The 14,521-nt window shown below is 40.4% G+C and overlaps 1 protein-coding gene across 5 annotated transcripts in view; it reads left to right on the forward strand.

Moving 5' to 3' along the window:
- ttc28 (tetratricopeptide repeat domain 28) overlaps nt 1-14,521 on the forward strand; it is a 468,402-nt gene that overhangs the window by 416,029 nt on the left and 37,852 nt on the right. For all 5 annotated transcript variants that reach the window (XM_069182111.1, XM_069182113.1, XM_069182112.1 and 2 more), the window contains 3 exons: nt 4,119-4,248; nt 5,465-5,683; nt 11,208-11,373. In XM_069182111.1, the coding sequence (XP_069038212.1) occupies nt 4,119-4,248; nt 5,465-5,683; nt 11,208-11,373 (515 nt within the window). The remainder of the gene's footprint in view (nt 1-4,118; nt 4,249-5,464; nt 5,684-11,207; nt 11,374-14,521) is intronic.

A 14,521-nucleotide genomic window follows, 5' to 3' on the forward strand; every position in this document is an offset into this window, starting at 1 on the left:
ATGTGTCAGATGTCACCCTGCACAAGGCATGAAAGTAAACAACGTTTTCCAACACAAGCAAAAGGCAGTTCTGTGTTCTTTTGGCCCTTATGAAAACTCTGCCACTGTTTCTGGCAAGTGGAAGACAGACTTTACCCTGAAGTGCAAAGACAGATTTGTACATTTCTAAGTCTAAATCCTTGATGGGCCAAGAGACACTGCTAAATACTAAATACTGCTGGGATTTTAAAATTGAAACTCGTTTTCTGTCACTCATCTTACTCTGTGAAATTCCTTCCTAGGAAGTGGTTTTGTATCTCTACTATGATATTCAGTTTGCATAACTTTTTAGACTATGAAGAGCAAAAGGCTCTTCTTGTTGAACTCAACAAAATTGGCCCTAAATGTGTATTGTATTTTCTTTGTAATTAGTGGTAGATTAATTAGTGCCAAATCTGATAGGTCATAAAATTAGACCTATTACGTCACATATGACAAAGCACGGAGCACACACAGAGTCACAGGTGAGAAACAGGGAAAATGCTTTTGAACAGGTAGATCTGCATGTGCAATTGTAATTATCCAGGCCTTTTCCTTTTCTGAGTTCTACTTTCTAAGGGCCGCTGAACTAAAAATTAAAACACTTAAACCATTTTAATCGATAATAAAAAGCTTATTCACACTACTTGTCTGCATGTTCAGTTGTTTTAATATCACAGTTTTTTAGCTAGTAGTTGGCATTCTGTTGGTCAGTTTTTAATGATTAATGAATTATTAATGGAGTAGGGGCCAGGGCTCTGGACTCCACATGGGAGGACTGTGGAATCTGACCCTTGGCAAGAAGCTGTTGTTGTGACCTTGCACAAGGTTCTCCAGTTGCCCAGTAAATGCTGTAGAAATTAGTCTCCAGGTCATCATTGCAAATGAGAATTTGTACTCAATTGATTTATCTGGTTATTCAAAGGACAAAACATGTTAAAAACCTAACATATTCTCTGTGTAAAGGTATATGGCCCTCTGGAAACTTGTCTGAAGTGAAATACTCTTTGGCCAACATTCATCTCTTCTGTTGAGCAACAAACCACATTGAAAATGATTCCTGGGAAACGCAACCCTGTTACATCCCAGGCAAAATGGAGTTTTGTTTTTGTTCTGAAAGATAATATTTAATCATACTGATAATATTATTCAATAAGTTTATGTGACAAATTCCATGTTGTTACACCAAACAGATTTATTGCAGGAGCAGCCAGAAGAGGAAGGATAATAAAGTGAAGCACAGAACTACACACTGTCGCTGAACCTGCCTTGCAGGGCTGAACTAACATTTCAGTGGTCACCGAGGCAATAGGTTTTGTGAAGCCACTTACAGACAAGTCTTTTACCCAGTTTAAAACAAAATTTTAGTTATGGCGTAGCTATTAGTAACACTACATGAAACTTGCCTTTTAATTAAACAAAGCAGATGTGAGGGGCATGTTTTAGAATCTTATCACATGATCATTATCAGGAAGTTGTTTAAATACAATATGTAGGCAAAATATATTATTCTACTGCAATCCATGTATAATGCACTGTTTTATATAATATATTGTGTGGATATAATTATGAGGTTATTTTCTGGGGGTCCCTCTTCACCTAAGACCCTGGACTGCTTCCTATAAAGCCTGTGAGTTGGTTGGCGCCCTTGGGTTCAAAGACACTGGAAGCCTGGCTCTGTTTCACTGCCCACCTCTGCCCACACAAATACTGTACACCTCAGTGTATCTGTGTTTCAAAGAGAGCATTATAAATAAAGTGCTTTGTTATTCAGTGGAAATGATGCATATTGGCCACATGGGGTGTTTCAGCATAGAAACCAGTTGCCAGAGAATGTTTTACATGGAGAGATTTTTCAGAATCATTTCTTGTAAAAAATGAACTACTGAACGCTATTGCATAATTAAAAAAAAATAGATATTACAACTAGTGAGCAACCTGGTCAGTAGGCAACAATATTTTCCATTAAATCTTGGGGTTTATAATCCCTCTGTCATTTGCTTGGTCTGTTCTGTCCCGGAGGTGGTTTTAATTGCTTAAAAAGCTCACATCGAGGTCTACTTTCTTCTCGAGCGACGTCGCTCTCTGGATGATGTGTGCACAGTGTTTCAACCCCCTCTCACACTACACAGAAGGATAAGAATAATAGCAATTACTGTATACAGTATATACTAAATACAGTATGGGTGATCTACTTTGTAAAACAAATAATAGCAGTAAAACATTTTATTGCTGGCTGAAGGAGCAGATCATTAGATCATTACTTTGTACAGCAAGAGATTGTGAGGTTGGGAGTATGTCCTTAAAATACAGTGGTTTTAAAGAAAACATCAGACCTTGATGTGACCTCAATAATGTGATACAGCAAAGACAGAACAGGTAATCAATGTCAATAAGGAAATCCAGTAGATGATTTAGTATTTAAAGGTTTGTTTGCTCAGTAGCCTATTAGTAGCGCCTGTGTTGGCGTTAACAGCTTCAGGACAGTTACCTCATTCAGCCAGAAAAACAGGAAGAAATCCAAATCTTCCAGTTCCACAGATTCTAGTGTCACAGAGATTCTAGGTATTTTGCTTCACAGTAATTTTCATTAGCCAGAGCCTGACTTTTGCATCTGCCCAATGGAGAGCTGCCATCAAGTTTGATGATCTGAAATTTGAGACTGGAAGATGGCTCGACGTTTTGATTTTATCCAAGCCAAGGGCTTGTAAAAACTCATGAATAAAATAATCAGGAAAGATTTGTTTTTTAACAACAGCTGAAACGGAGTTACCTGATTACAAGAAATAAAGGAAGACGGCTCTTCTGGTCTAATTAGGCGTCGAACACTTAGGATTTATAGATGCAATAAATAATTTTCACTTTGGCACATTATGCAGAAAAGCCCTAGCAATCTATTGTGCAATTTACATGTTTGAAGATGTGTCAATTAGGAACCAGGTTTAGGAAATGGGAAACAGCTTAATTTAAAAAGGTGAGGAGAGTGTAAATTTGGGAGTTAAGTTGAGTGAGTAAAGGCTATAATAAAGAGAACATGTTATATGTTTCCAGATCTCATGTTCGCAAGCTTGTGAATGCAGGAAATCCTCATGTCCGACTTGTAGTAGATTTGTATTTGAGTGACCCTGAGTAAGGACAGACAGTCTTTGCAAGCAAGTACTTAAAAAACTGCTGTGCAAGGTCAGATGAAGATGGTATTATTTATCAATGCCCAGGCTAAATTCGCCAGCCCAGAAATTTCTCTCAATTAATAAAATGTCTACAGTACACTTGAGCTCTTATTTTTAATGCAAAGTGCTGGCAGAATTCTTTGCAGTCACACACAGCATTCCTCAGTTAATTGATTGCAGGCTAGCCATCACTTTGGATAGATGCTGATAAAGTGTGCTCAAGTTTTAACTCCATGCAAGCCTTGGACTTCCTGAAACAATCTTCCGGACCTACAGTACATAGATGCAGTTACAATTACATAGTGAAGCTCTCAGTCTTCTGATACTATATTGTATGTAATTGTAATTTATTTCTGACTTTATTTTACAGTCCCATTGAACACTATTGAATTAGGGTGAAGGGACCATTATGCCAGTAGTTTTTTTTGTTGATAATTCTCTTGAGCTCGTTGACATCACTACCAAGTTTTTTCCTAAACAAGACACAAATCAGCGTTCATAGTCTAGATTTATCATTTCTTCCATATGCTAACCACATTTGGTATTTCCCTTCTGTAATTTAGTTCCTTGTTAAAGTAGCCAAAACTCAATAATTGTCAAAAGGAAGCTAAAAGTCATTTTCAGATCCTTGGTTATCCAGGAATTTAACTCTGTTATCATTCTTTAATCCAACTGCAGACAAGAAAACCAGGGCATTTGCCAACAATTGGTTTCCTTTTGAATTCTACCTGTGTTGTGAAGAGGTCTTTCTCAGACTTTACGCCACTCTCCTGTATGGAGGAGGGTTGCTGCCCTCTTGTGGTCTCTAAACAAAAGTGCTCTTCCAGCCCAGCCAGGAAGGCTCGTGTTTCATTAGCCCATGAGTTCTCTTCTTGCCAAGGGGTATACAATATGCATATGCAATACACAGTGTTGTTCTTTGTTTTGTAGCTTTATCGTGCATCAGCATTATTTGAGACGATTCGCCACGAGGCCCAGCACAGCACAGACTACAAGCTGTCGCTCTTCGATCTGCAGACCTCCTCCTATCAAGCTTTGCAGCGGGTCCTGGTTAGCCTTGGTATGCTCCCTACCGCTATCCTGAGTGTTACCTTCTGCACAGTGCTCAACAAGGACAGTCCTCTGCCACAGTTATCTCACACACTGGTTGGTTAATCTTGCAAGACGACTACAGAAAGTATGTCAGATGTTTAAAAGTGAAGGTTTTATTGTAATACTAAACATACTCATTTTCCCATGCTTTTTAATTCTAGTGTGACGTAACCTTATTCCCAGTTGAGGGCCTTGAATAAACTGTTTAGAAACATTAAGAACATTAATGGTGCAGGACAGCTGCTTTCTGTCGTCAAAACGTATGCAGTTCTAACTGCATAACTAATTAATTGTAACTGTTACCATGGACCAGACATTTACAGGATAGCCATAGTAAATATAGAACTTGGTAGTATTTGTTAAAAATAATTGAATGTAGTTTCATTGAAAAAGCACAACATTAATTAAATAATATTGCACAGTCTGTGGTTTGTGATTATTCTGCTCCATTTAGATCGGTGGGCAGAAAAAATAAACGACAGAGCAGTTTATTTCGGTGGTAGATCAGAAATGGGAAACAAAAATGGGAGCAGACACCAGAAGTGAAAACCATGAGTGTTTGTGAACTTGAAGATGATAAAATGACATGGATTACTGTTTCTACATTATGCATCAACATTGTGATAGCATTAGTGCACATAGAAAGTTCGGATTTAGATATTTAGATCATCACACAAGAAGGCCGCCAAGCCTCAAAATGTTATACGTGTTGATTGGCGATACTTAGTGAACACAGCAGTGATCCCATCCAAACACATTGAGGACCTCAGATCAAGACGGAATTGTTCAGATTTGAACTGGAGCAGAAATCAGCAGAGGAAGGAAAACATGAGCAATTAAAGGTATACTGTATCAGCCCATTTGCAGCACCTGTGTAAATGTACTATACGCCGCTACCTGCTTGTTTTGCAGAAGAATAAAATATTGGGGTGGATTAATTTGTGGCTACTAAGCCAATCCTTCTGGTTTTGTCAGTTAAAGGTGAAGCCCACAGGGCTGAAGGGGTGCTCTGGCTCTCTGCACTGACTTACTCCCCAGAGCAGAGCAGCCCCGATACTTTCACAAGCGCTGGTTCTGGCACCGTGGGCCACCCCCAGCACCAGCTCCCCTGAAAACGGGAAGCAGCTGCGGCACCGGTACGACTGATGGCATCTCTTCTGCCTGTGTGTCTGCGACACCTCCAGGTCACCACGACGAGGCTCTGGCAGTGGCCGAGAGGGGACGGACGCGGGCGTTTGCCGACCTGCTGGTGGAGCGGCAGACTGGGCAGCAGGACTCTGACCCCTACACCCCCGTCACCATCGACCAGATCCTGGAGATGGTCAACAGCCAGAGAGGCCTGGTGCTGTACTACTCGCTGGCTGCTGGGTACCTCTACAGCTGGCTCTTGGCACCTGGGGCAGGTATGAGCACAAAGAGTCGGGACACTGGAGAAGCCGTGGGAGTCACTCTATACCGATTATTCACTTGTAGTGAAATCAGCAGTGTCCAAATCCATCCATCCATTTCCCAACCTCTTTATCCAATATGAGGTTGCTGGGGAGCCAGAGCCTATCCCAGAAAGCAGCAGGCACAAGGCAGGATACACCCCGGACGGGACACCAGTCGTCACAGGGGACACATACTGTAGACACACAAACACACACACTAGGGCAAATTCTTCTAGCCAATTAATCTAGGATTATGCGGGAGGAAACCCACGCAGACAGGAGGAGAACCTACAAACTCACACAGACAGCAGCTCAGGAACTGAACCGGGGCCCCAGAGACATGAGGCAGAACGCTCACCACTGTACCACTGTGCCGTCCCCAAAACCTAAAAATAGACTGAGCAGCTTTGGAGAGAAACAGGTCGTTAAAAAAAGCTGATTAAAATTTTCAGAGAGGTGCAAATCTAATTAATGATTCATAATTCAGGAATGGGGAAATATCAAGGTGAGAACAGCTTTGCTATGTACTAATTATGCCATTTTTATGAACCATTGGTGAAATACATATATTAGTTCTCTTTACATTTAGTGGAAAGTTTTTTTTTTAATTAAAAAGACAAAAGTTGGTTAACTGCTAAAATCTTACAACCATGCCCCTTAATCAAAAGATTATGCATTGAGTTTTCTGTTTTTATATCAGCATAAAGAGGTGTGTTTCCGTAGTAGAGCACAGGGCTTGTGTCTTCCGCTTTCCTGCCTTGTGTAAAGTTGTGTCACGGTTGTTTTCAATGAAGTCTGAGGTATGACAAGATAATCACTAGTAGCACAAGCCGGGAGTCCAAATATTGCTAGAGCAGAGCCTTCATCACTCATGTTAATTGAAAACATGCCCCTTGTTTATGAAGTGATAGATTATATTAACAAAGCCGCAGATTTGGCAGCACTTCATCCCAATTCCATATTAATATCATATACAGATGATTAAAGAGAAATGCTTACTCGGAATTCTCTTTCACCACATTCTTCAATAATGAGACAGATGAGTAAACAAGCAGTACAAAAGTCTATAAGTGTAACAGTCCTGTCCTTAATTAAAACTTTCTTTTCCCACACTTACTATGTTGGCTAAAATCTGATCAGATCTTAGAATATTAAAAAGATATAAACAAGAGAAAGACTTTGGTCTGTTCATGCTCATCTGAATGAGTCTGAAGAATGTCATCCAACCAGTTCATGAGTGATCCCAGATTGTCAGCCTCAATAAGATGGGTAGTTTGTTCCAGACACCATGAAGTCTTTAAGTAGAATTAGCCGTCCAAAAGTCACCAACTGTTTTACTTCCTTTTGAATGTTCAAAAAGTTAAATAATTAAAACAAATCCCAAATTGTGAACAAATGTTGCTTATTTTGTTCAAAACAAAATAGATTCAGTTTCTTAATCTTTCTTAAAACGCAATATAGCTTTGGCAAAAGAAATTATCCTGAACATCTTTGTTTCATTGTTTTTTCAAGCCTTCTCAATTGCTGACCAGCTCCCTTTACAACAAACTCCATGCTTTTTCTTGCTGTTGAGTAGCATAATTGCAAAAGATCAAACATATGGATATTTGTTCTGGTCCTGTTTTGAAAAGCACGGGGCAACAGGGATCTTTATATCCGAGCTGATCTCTGAGCTGCATCCTGTAACTGATCCAGGTGGTACACCCTGTGTTGTCTTGATAGCTGGACACACTTGGAACTCAATCTGCCTTGCTCTGTGAGAACAGACTGAATCTCAAGCCTTATTGTTAGCTTTATCTCTTTATTAGACTTTTTTTCTATGTCTTTTCTATTCCAATAGTGCATGTTTTTGGATGCTGTTCAAAGGAATGAATAAAGCAACAAATTAACAGAAAGCACAATGCCACCTGCTTCACTGCTTCTGGCTGTGCCAGGCCCAGAGGGCATGTGCAGTCAGTCTCTCTGTTCTCAGTGTGTGACCATACGTTCTTCTGTTCTCATCGCACACCTGATGTGTCAAAACCCCTTTGTCAATAGTTAACCTTTAGCATCTATCAGTGATAGATTTTAAGACTGAGGATCTTACAAGTCTGATCGCAAAATCCACTTGTATTTTTGAGCATCTCTTAAAATCGTAAATGACGACATGAGCTCCTTTTTTAAAAAAAACATTTCTATTTCATACTCAACTTCTCTGCTCCTTTACCATATGGAGAGAATTAGGAATCAAGCAGATCCTTCTGTGTCACAACCACCAGACAGAGGTCCTTGACAAGCTGCAAGATCCCTGCGCTTTTTTGGGGAGAGTTGGAAAAGTCGAAGAGCGATATTGCTGCAAGGCAGTCGGCATCCAACAGGTCCATAGAGCAGCTTCCACAATCTAAACTCTGGTAAACTTTCCCCTCACTGCGCACTGTCACTTGGGGAATCCCAGTCACAGTCAGCTCATAATGGCATGACCCAGGCTCAGACTTAAAAAGTCTGGACCATAGGGCACAACCTGCATTCTGACTATGTGTGCTGTAACTTGGTTGAGCCACTTCAGAACCTTTCCCCAATATATTTCAAAGTAGATCACTTATCGCTTACCATCCATCCTTTCATTTTCTAATGACTTCATCCAGCATAGGGTCGCGGGGGAGCTGGAGCCTGTCCAGGTAGGAGCCTAGAGTACTGTCTACTGTCAGTCCATCACAGTAGATCGCTTTTAGTGCATATGACATTGTCAAACAATCAGCAAGTAAAGAGCAAGTCAAAGGGTTCTTAAATCACAGCTGTTTTGTAACACTCTTTTCCAACCTTGATATGATAGAAGCACTTGAAGCAGATATTTGTCCATAAGCTGCAAGAGAAGTAGAAAAGACATCAGAAAGGCAGCAGCCTCTTGGACACATACTTGTTCACAAAAGCAGACATGGTAGTGACAGCGGTGAGATTTTAACCTCACGTTATTACCCAAAGAAACGGTCCTTTTTTAGGTTTTACCTTTCACATTCAGAGGGATCAGGGCACTTCCTCTATGGGTCTGTATGGGGCATGCAAGGGAAATTCTGTTGAAAAATCATCTCCTAAAATATATCCTGAAAATGTCAGAAAAGCAGCAATTGAAAACAGCTGTGTTCCCGAGCGAGACTGACTCCAGTGTACAGTGTGATGGACTGAACTTACAGATTGCTCTCTGAGATTGAGATTGCTTTCTCTCCATCTTCAATTACTAGAAGGTCATTTTTTTATCTGATGTCATTTATAATGTGGATGAACAGTGACCGGGCAATGCGGTTTCCATGACTATTATCATTACATATGAGATGGTGCAATATAATAACAATAAAAGCAATAATAATTAGTCATTTCAGTGACACTGTTATATAGTGAGACTAGGGAGAGAACTGTGCATCCATAAACTCTGCTGCACAGTCATTTCAAATACACCATTATTGTAGTACTGCTGTAAGAAATTAATCAAAAACTGTTCACCCTCTGCTCCAGAATACCCACTATCAAGCCACATACCAACTGGACCTTAAAGATTTCCAGATGAACAAATAGAAATATTATGCTTTTGGTATTGTTTGAATATGTGAAACGTAAAGCAAAAGAAACAATATTATAAAAATCACACACTTTTTGTTCTTCTTATTAATAGTATTATTTTGTCTTAATGTGTCAAATTACTAGTTTAGGGCTTTTAGCTCATTTAATTTATATTGACTGACATCTGGGAGAAACAGCCTGGAGGATGAATCACCCACTGCACTGAAATGAAAACTGCTCAGATCTGTTTCAGGCCAAGGTAATAGGCTGTTTTATGTGAAGGTGGACTTTGCTGACCTCATCTCCATTACGGATGAGATCATCAGGTTCAGAAACGCTGGATTATTCACAGTTAGATCAGAACAGAAAAGGAGTTAAAGACCTGCACACAGCACCCACTGAAACCATGTGTTGCTTAGCCGGTCATTAATTCTCTCTTCCTGCCCCTGCCAGATGGCAGAGGTCACTGCAGGTCCCAGGGAAGGTCTGGCACTAACCATGCTTGCAGTGCCTAGTGCTGCAGATGCCCGCCTCTTCGCAGGAGGCCCTGCAGATGTCCAGACAGCAGCCATCCCTTGACTTCAATCCCCATTCCCAGTCCCTCCTATCCTGTGCTAAGCAGCTCTACCATCAGGCTGCACTCAGCAGCTGGCACAGCCTGGGATGAGGGCACCACCTGCTCCTTGGGCACGGGGTGTTAACAAAACAGCTACTCAGAAGTTGGCTCTTCTCTGTAATGTTTTTATTCATAGGTGTGTTAAACAGTTTGATAAAAACTCTCTTCCCAAAATCAACCTAATCCACTTCCCTTCGATGTTTAATGGCAGTGGCTTAAAAATGACTTTGAGGTCAAATAGATGCAGCGTTCAAAGCAGGCTTTGTTTTTGTGGTCTGCATTACAGTTCTGAGGGATTTAGAAATACACGTCTGTGGATTTAGAAAAGCATGTCTGTTTTTTGAGAGCTATAGTCTAGTGCTTTTTTGAGATGGCAGTAGTGTACTTCGCATCATTTTTGCTCTGGCCTGCAATTTTGTGCAAATATGAAACAGACTACAGCTCAATACCAGGTGACATTTTGCAGATAAACGCAGCCGGCTTTTAGCTTCTAATTTTGAATGTCTGTAAGGTTACAAATGAGAGGAGGCTATTTGGTAGTTAGTAGTTAATTGATCTGAGGATCTCATCCAGCCATTACTTGATAGAAACCAAAATGGTGTCTGGCTTATTCCACACTCCAACATCCTTTGGATGAAGAAGTGCCTCCCACTCTTTTGTAAATGCACTATCATATAGTTTCCACTTGCACCCTCTGGTGCTTGACTATACATTCTGAAGAAATCATTTGGATTGAACGTGTCAATACTTTTGAGGATTTTGGATTCTTGTATCAGGTCCCATCATAGTCATCTCTGTTCAAGGTTCAGTTCCTTCAGCTGTCATTGTTAGACATTCCATTTAGCCCTGGAATGTATATGGGTGCTCTTCTCAGGACTGATTCTACATCAGCAATACCATGGTGGCAAAAATTGTAATTCAAAAATGTAATTTCAATTTCAAATGAAAGGATAGAATGAATCTAAATAACGATATTTTGCTTACATACCATAGTTCGTACTACATGTAATGATGCTCAGCACATTAATTTTTAAGAAGCTCTTTTGTTTGTTGATTGGTTCCTGAAGACAATACTCCAGCAGGTCTTGTAGCTGTCCTGTACTAATCAGTGGCTTCTGACCTGTGCAGGTGGGTTAGCTGGCCCAAGTAAGTCCTCAGTAGCTACCTCAGTCCTCTTTCTGAAGTCTAGTGCTTTTGATGATTTCTTGCAAAAGCTGCTAGTCTGTAGACTTGTGGAACCTGGGAAGCTCAGTAAAGCACATTATTGTAATTAATTCTTGAAATTTTGTACTGCACCGAGCTCAAACACTTCCTCCCAATGACAGGTGATCTTATTTCCCCTTCCAGGGATCCTGAAGTTCCATGAGGTGTACCTGGGGGACGGGCTGGTCGAAGGTGGCACAGATTTCCATGAGACGAGCAGTATCAGCCTGCAGAGTGCCAACAGCTCCACACTTGAGCAGCACATTGCCAATGTCCGTGAGGCGCTGGGCGTGGACTCCTACTACACCAGGTGAGGGATGCAAGTCAGGGGCTCAAGGCCTGGCCTTTTCTCTTCTGAATTTGGGAAGTAGGAAGCAGAGGTTTCAGCTGCAGAAGGAGTCTTTGTTTTTAAATATACCTGGATGAACACCTGTACGTTGCCTTAGCTGTGCCATCTACACATTCAGAGCTCAACCAATAACAGCAGGTCCTCTGGCATCATTATTAAGATGACAAGGACACCACCCCTCATGGGTAGAGAAAGAGAGATTTAATTTGAAGGCTAGCAGACAATGATTGCACAAACAATTATTCAAGTACTGTGTTTGCACTCAGTTCCAATCATAAGATTAAGACAGACTAATAAAACATGGCTGTGTAAGCACTTCAGACAGATTCGTTTTTCATTTTCCCACTTCACCAGTCTTCGCCAGTTAATCAATCCCGATGTCTGCAGGCATTATTCTGAATTATCAGTGTTAAACTGTTCAGCCAGTTTCATTCTAACCTATGGATGACCATATGACTCCATGTTTCCCAGATTAGGATTTTAAATATGCCCTTAAATGGAAGTACATTCACTTCTAAATTAAGCATTATAGATTTGAGTACTGTTGCTTAATTGACCCTGGAGAGGAATAACAATAAATGTTCATAAAGCAATTAATTGCTGTTTTTTTGCAGTTACAAATATTTACTTGGTATGATTATTAAGCTTATGTGTAAAACCTAATTCATAATGACTCTCCAGACCAAATCATTAATATTGATCATTAAAGGTTTATTTCACAAGGTCATTAAGCACCAATAAAATGTGCAAGAGTAGAATGCTGAATTTGCACATTAATATATTTCAAGTGGAACTTTAAAATCCCATGCTGTCTCCTAATGTCCAAGTATACTGTACATGCAACCATGTGGTCACCCTTTTCCCTGGAAACCCCATCCAAGTAAATGAGTAATCTTTCCACAGAACTGGAGTCTCCATTGTGTTGACAGAGGAGGTGGCATTCAGGGACCCAGACTCATAATTGTGAAAGCTGTTTTTCCGCAGAAGGGACAGGATGATCCTTTGTCCAGTTCATCACACAATACAAATCTCCACTGCACATCTATATTACTGTTGCAGACGGGGCAGTCCCAGTAGGCAAGTACAAACAGCACAAATCCATTCTTTCACTTTGGGATGAGATTTTAGCTCCCACTAACAAACCTGTGCAGCCTGCACTGGAAAATCCATTAGCTTTTTTCACCATGGGTGATCGTAGAGAGGCAGAGAGTATACTGTATTTGTAGCCTAAAGCCAAGATCTTTTTTTTTCTACTGCTTCATCACTTGGAGCATTTATTTGAGTAGTGAGACAAGCCCTCACCACACACCTCCAGCAAGAAGACATTTTAACAGCAATCGAAGAAGCCAGATCGTGCTTATAAAGCTATAACTTCCCTACCTTAATACCTTAGCAGGAGCTACTGATTACATTAATTCACCTATCTACATCCCATACTCATCCAAGACACTTGCTACAACAAGTACTGTTAGAGTAATAATTTGAATTTTTCGAGTTTTCAAACTCTAAGTCACAGTCTTTAAATATTTGCTATAAATATTTTCTATAAACTATAAATGCATCTGTCTCTCAATCATTGCAGCAAGGTGTCTGTAGAATGCTAAGTGTTCCCTGCACTGCCATGAGAGAGTGTCCATGAGCAGTTTCCAGAAAGGCTCTAAGACAATGTAAATCAGAATAGATATGACATCTTCTGAGTCTGAGGAGGTCCCTCAGTTGCTTACACATCTCCTATGGGGTAGCTCTCTGAACCAGAGCATGGTGATCGTGAAGATTCCCCCCACAATACCACTCAGTTCCACAGGCCCCCGTTTCAGAAAAAGACATGTGTTTGCTGTTTTTGCCAGCTATTGCACCACAAGCTGCAGTTGTCAAGGTTTCCAAACAGGATAACATGGGACTTCCTGGAAGTCGTAAGCATGACGCCAACAGACTCTACTGCGTATGTGGCTGTGTGTGGAGTAAATAAACTGAAGCCATGTTCCAAGTTTGTATCCTTATCCTAAGCATAACGGCACAGATTCAAAGTGCAACCTAAGAGAAACGCTAAGCAGTGGAAACACAGCAGTAATGACCCTGATACTACAGGGAGCAGGAAAGCCAAACCACCTATTTTATTTTTAAATGTTTTTCCTGGAAGAGGGCAAGGGCAGCGTTCACACCACCTCCACTGTGGGCAAAACTATGCTGTGTGAGTGACCTCTTGAAAAGAGATTAGCCTAGACTTTAACCTTTACTGCAATACAAAAATGCCAAGAAAAACTATGGTAGGAAAAAAATAGGGTGTGTTGTTTAAAGTTATAAATACAAATGAAAAAATATCACATTATATTTTTATCATGTTATATTTTGGGAAAACTGCAAATTTCCCTTTAATAATGTACTGTATAGTATTCCTCAGCAAAAAAAGGAAATAATTGTTACCAGTGACTTTGGAATGACCAATTAAAGTAATATTATTATCAAAACTATGGAGTGAAAGAAGGATGGACCTTCTTAAATAGCAGCTGATTGTTACACATACTGTAGAGATTGCAATGTGATTGTTACACATACTGTAGAGATAGCAATGCTATCTCAAGCTGAAGTGTTATTGAAAGAATTCGAAATGCAGAAGGGTAATAAAGTGCACAGAGTACTGTAGGGCCAGGCTTGAAGACATCACCAAGAACCAGCTCATCATACTTCTGGCCATGGCTGTTGTCTCTGCTTCCTACACCTTCAGCAGGTAGAGCTGCACTGAATACAGACGCGGCTTAAGAATCGGGTTGTGTGTGTGTTATAGACCGTGTACCTTCTCCTTTATGATAAGCAAATAAGACAATTAGCCTTCTCTGTGCTCTGCTGTAACCATAAGTGAATTTTCTTGATAGATGTCAAAGGAAGCTGGGCCATAATAGTTAAAAAAAGAAGGAATTATTTTATTACAATTTAGCTTCTTTCTTCACCTTTGCGAATCTGTTAATCAAGTGGGAGATTAATTTCTCTGTGAGCTGACTGGTTTAATCCTGCTGTATTAAAGGATCATTTAGTGCTTCGAAGGGATGCTATAAATGCGTTTCCGCTTGGCTAGGTGCAATATGCCACCTCCAAAACCCCATCCATTCAC

This window comes from Lepisosteus oculatus, chromosome 22, assembly GCF_040954835.1.
Source record: "Lepisosteus oculatus isolate fLepOcu1 chromosome 22, fLepOcu1.hap2, whole genome shotgun sequence".
Classification (NCBI taxonomy): domain Eukaryota; kingdom Metazoa; phylum Chordata; class Actinopteri; order Semionotiformes; family Lepisosteidae; genus Lepisosteus; species Lepisosteus oculatus.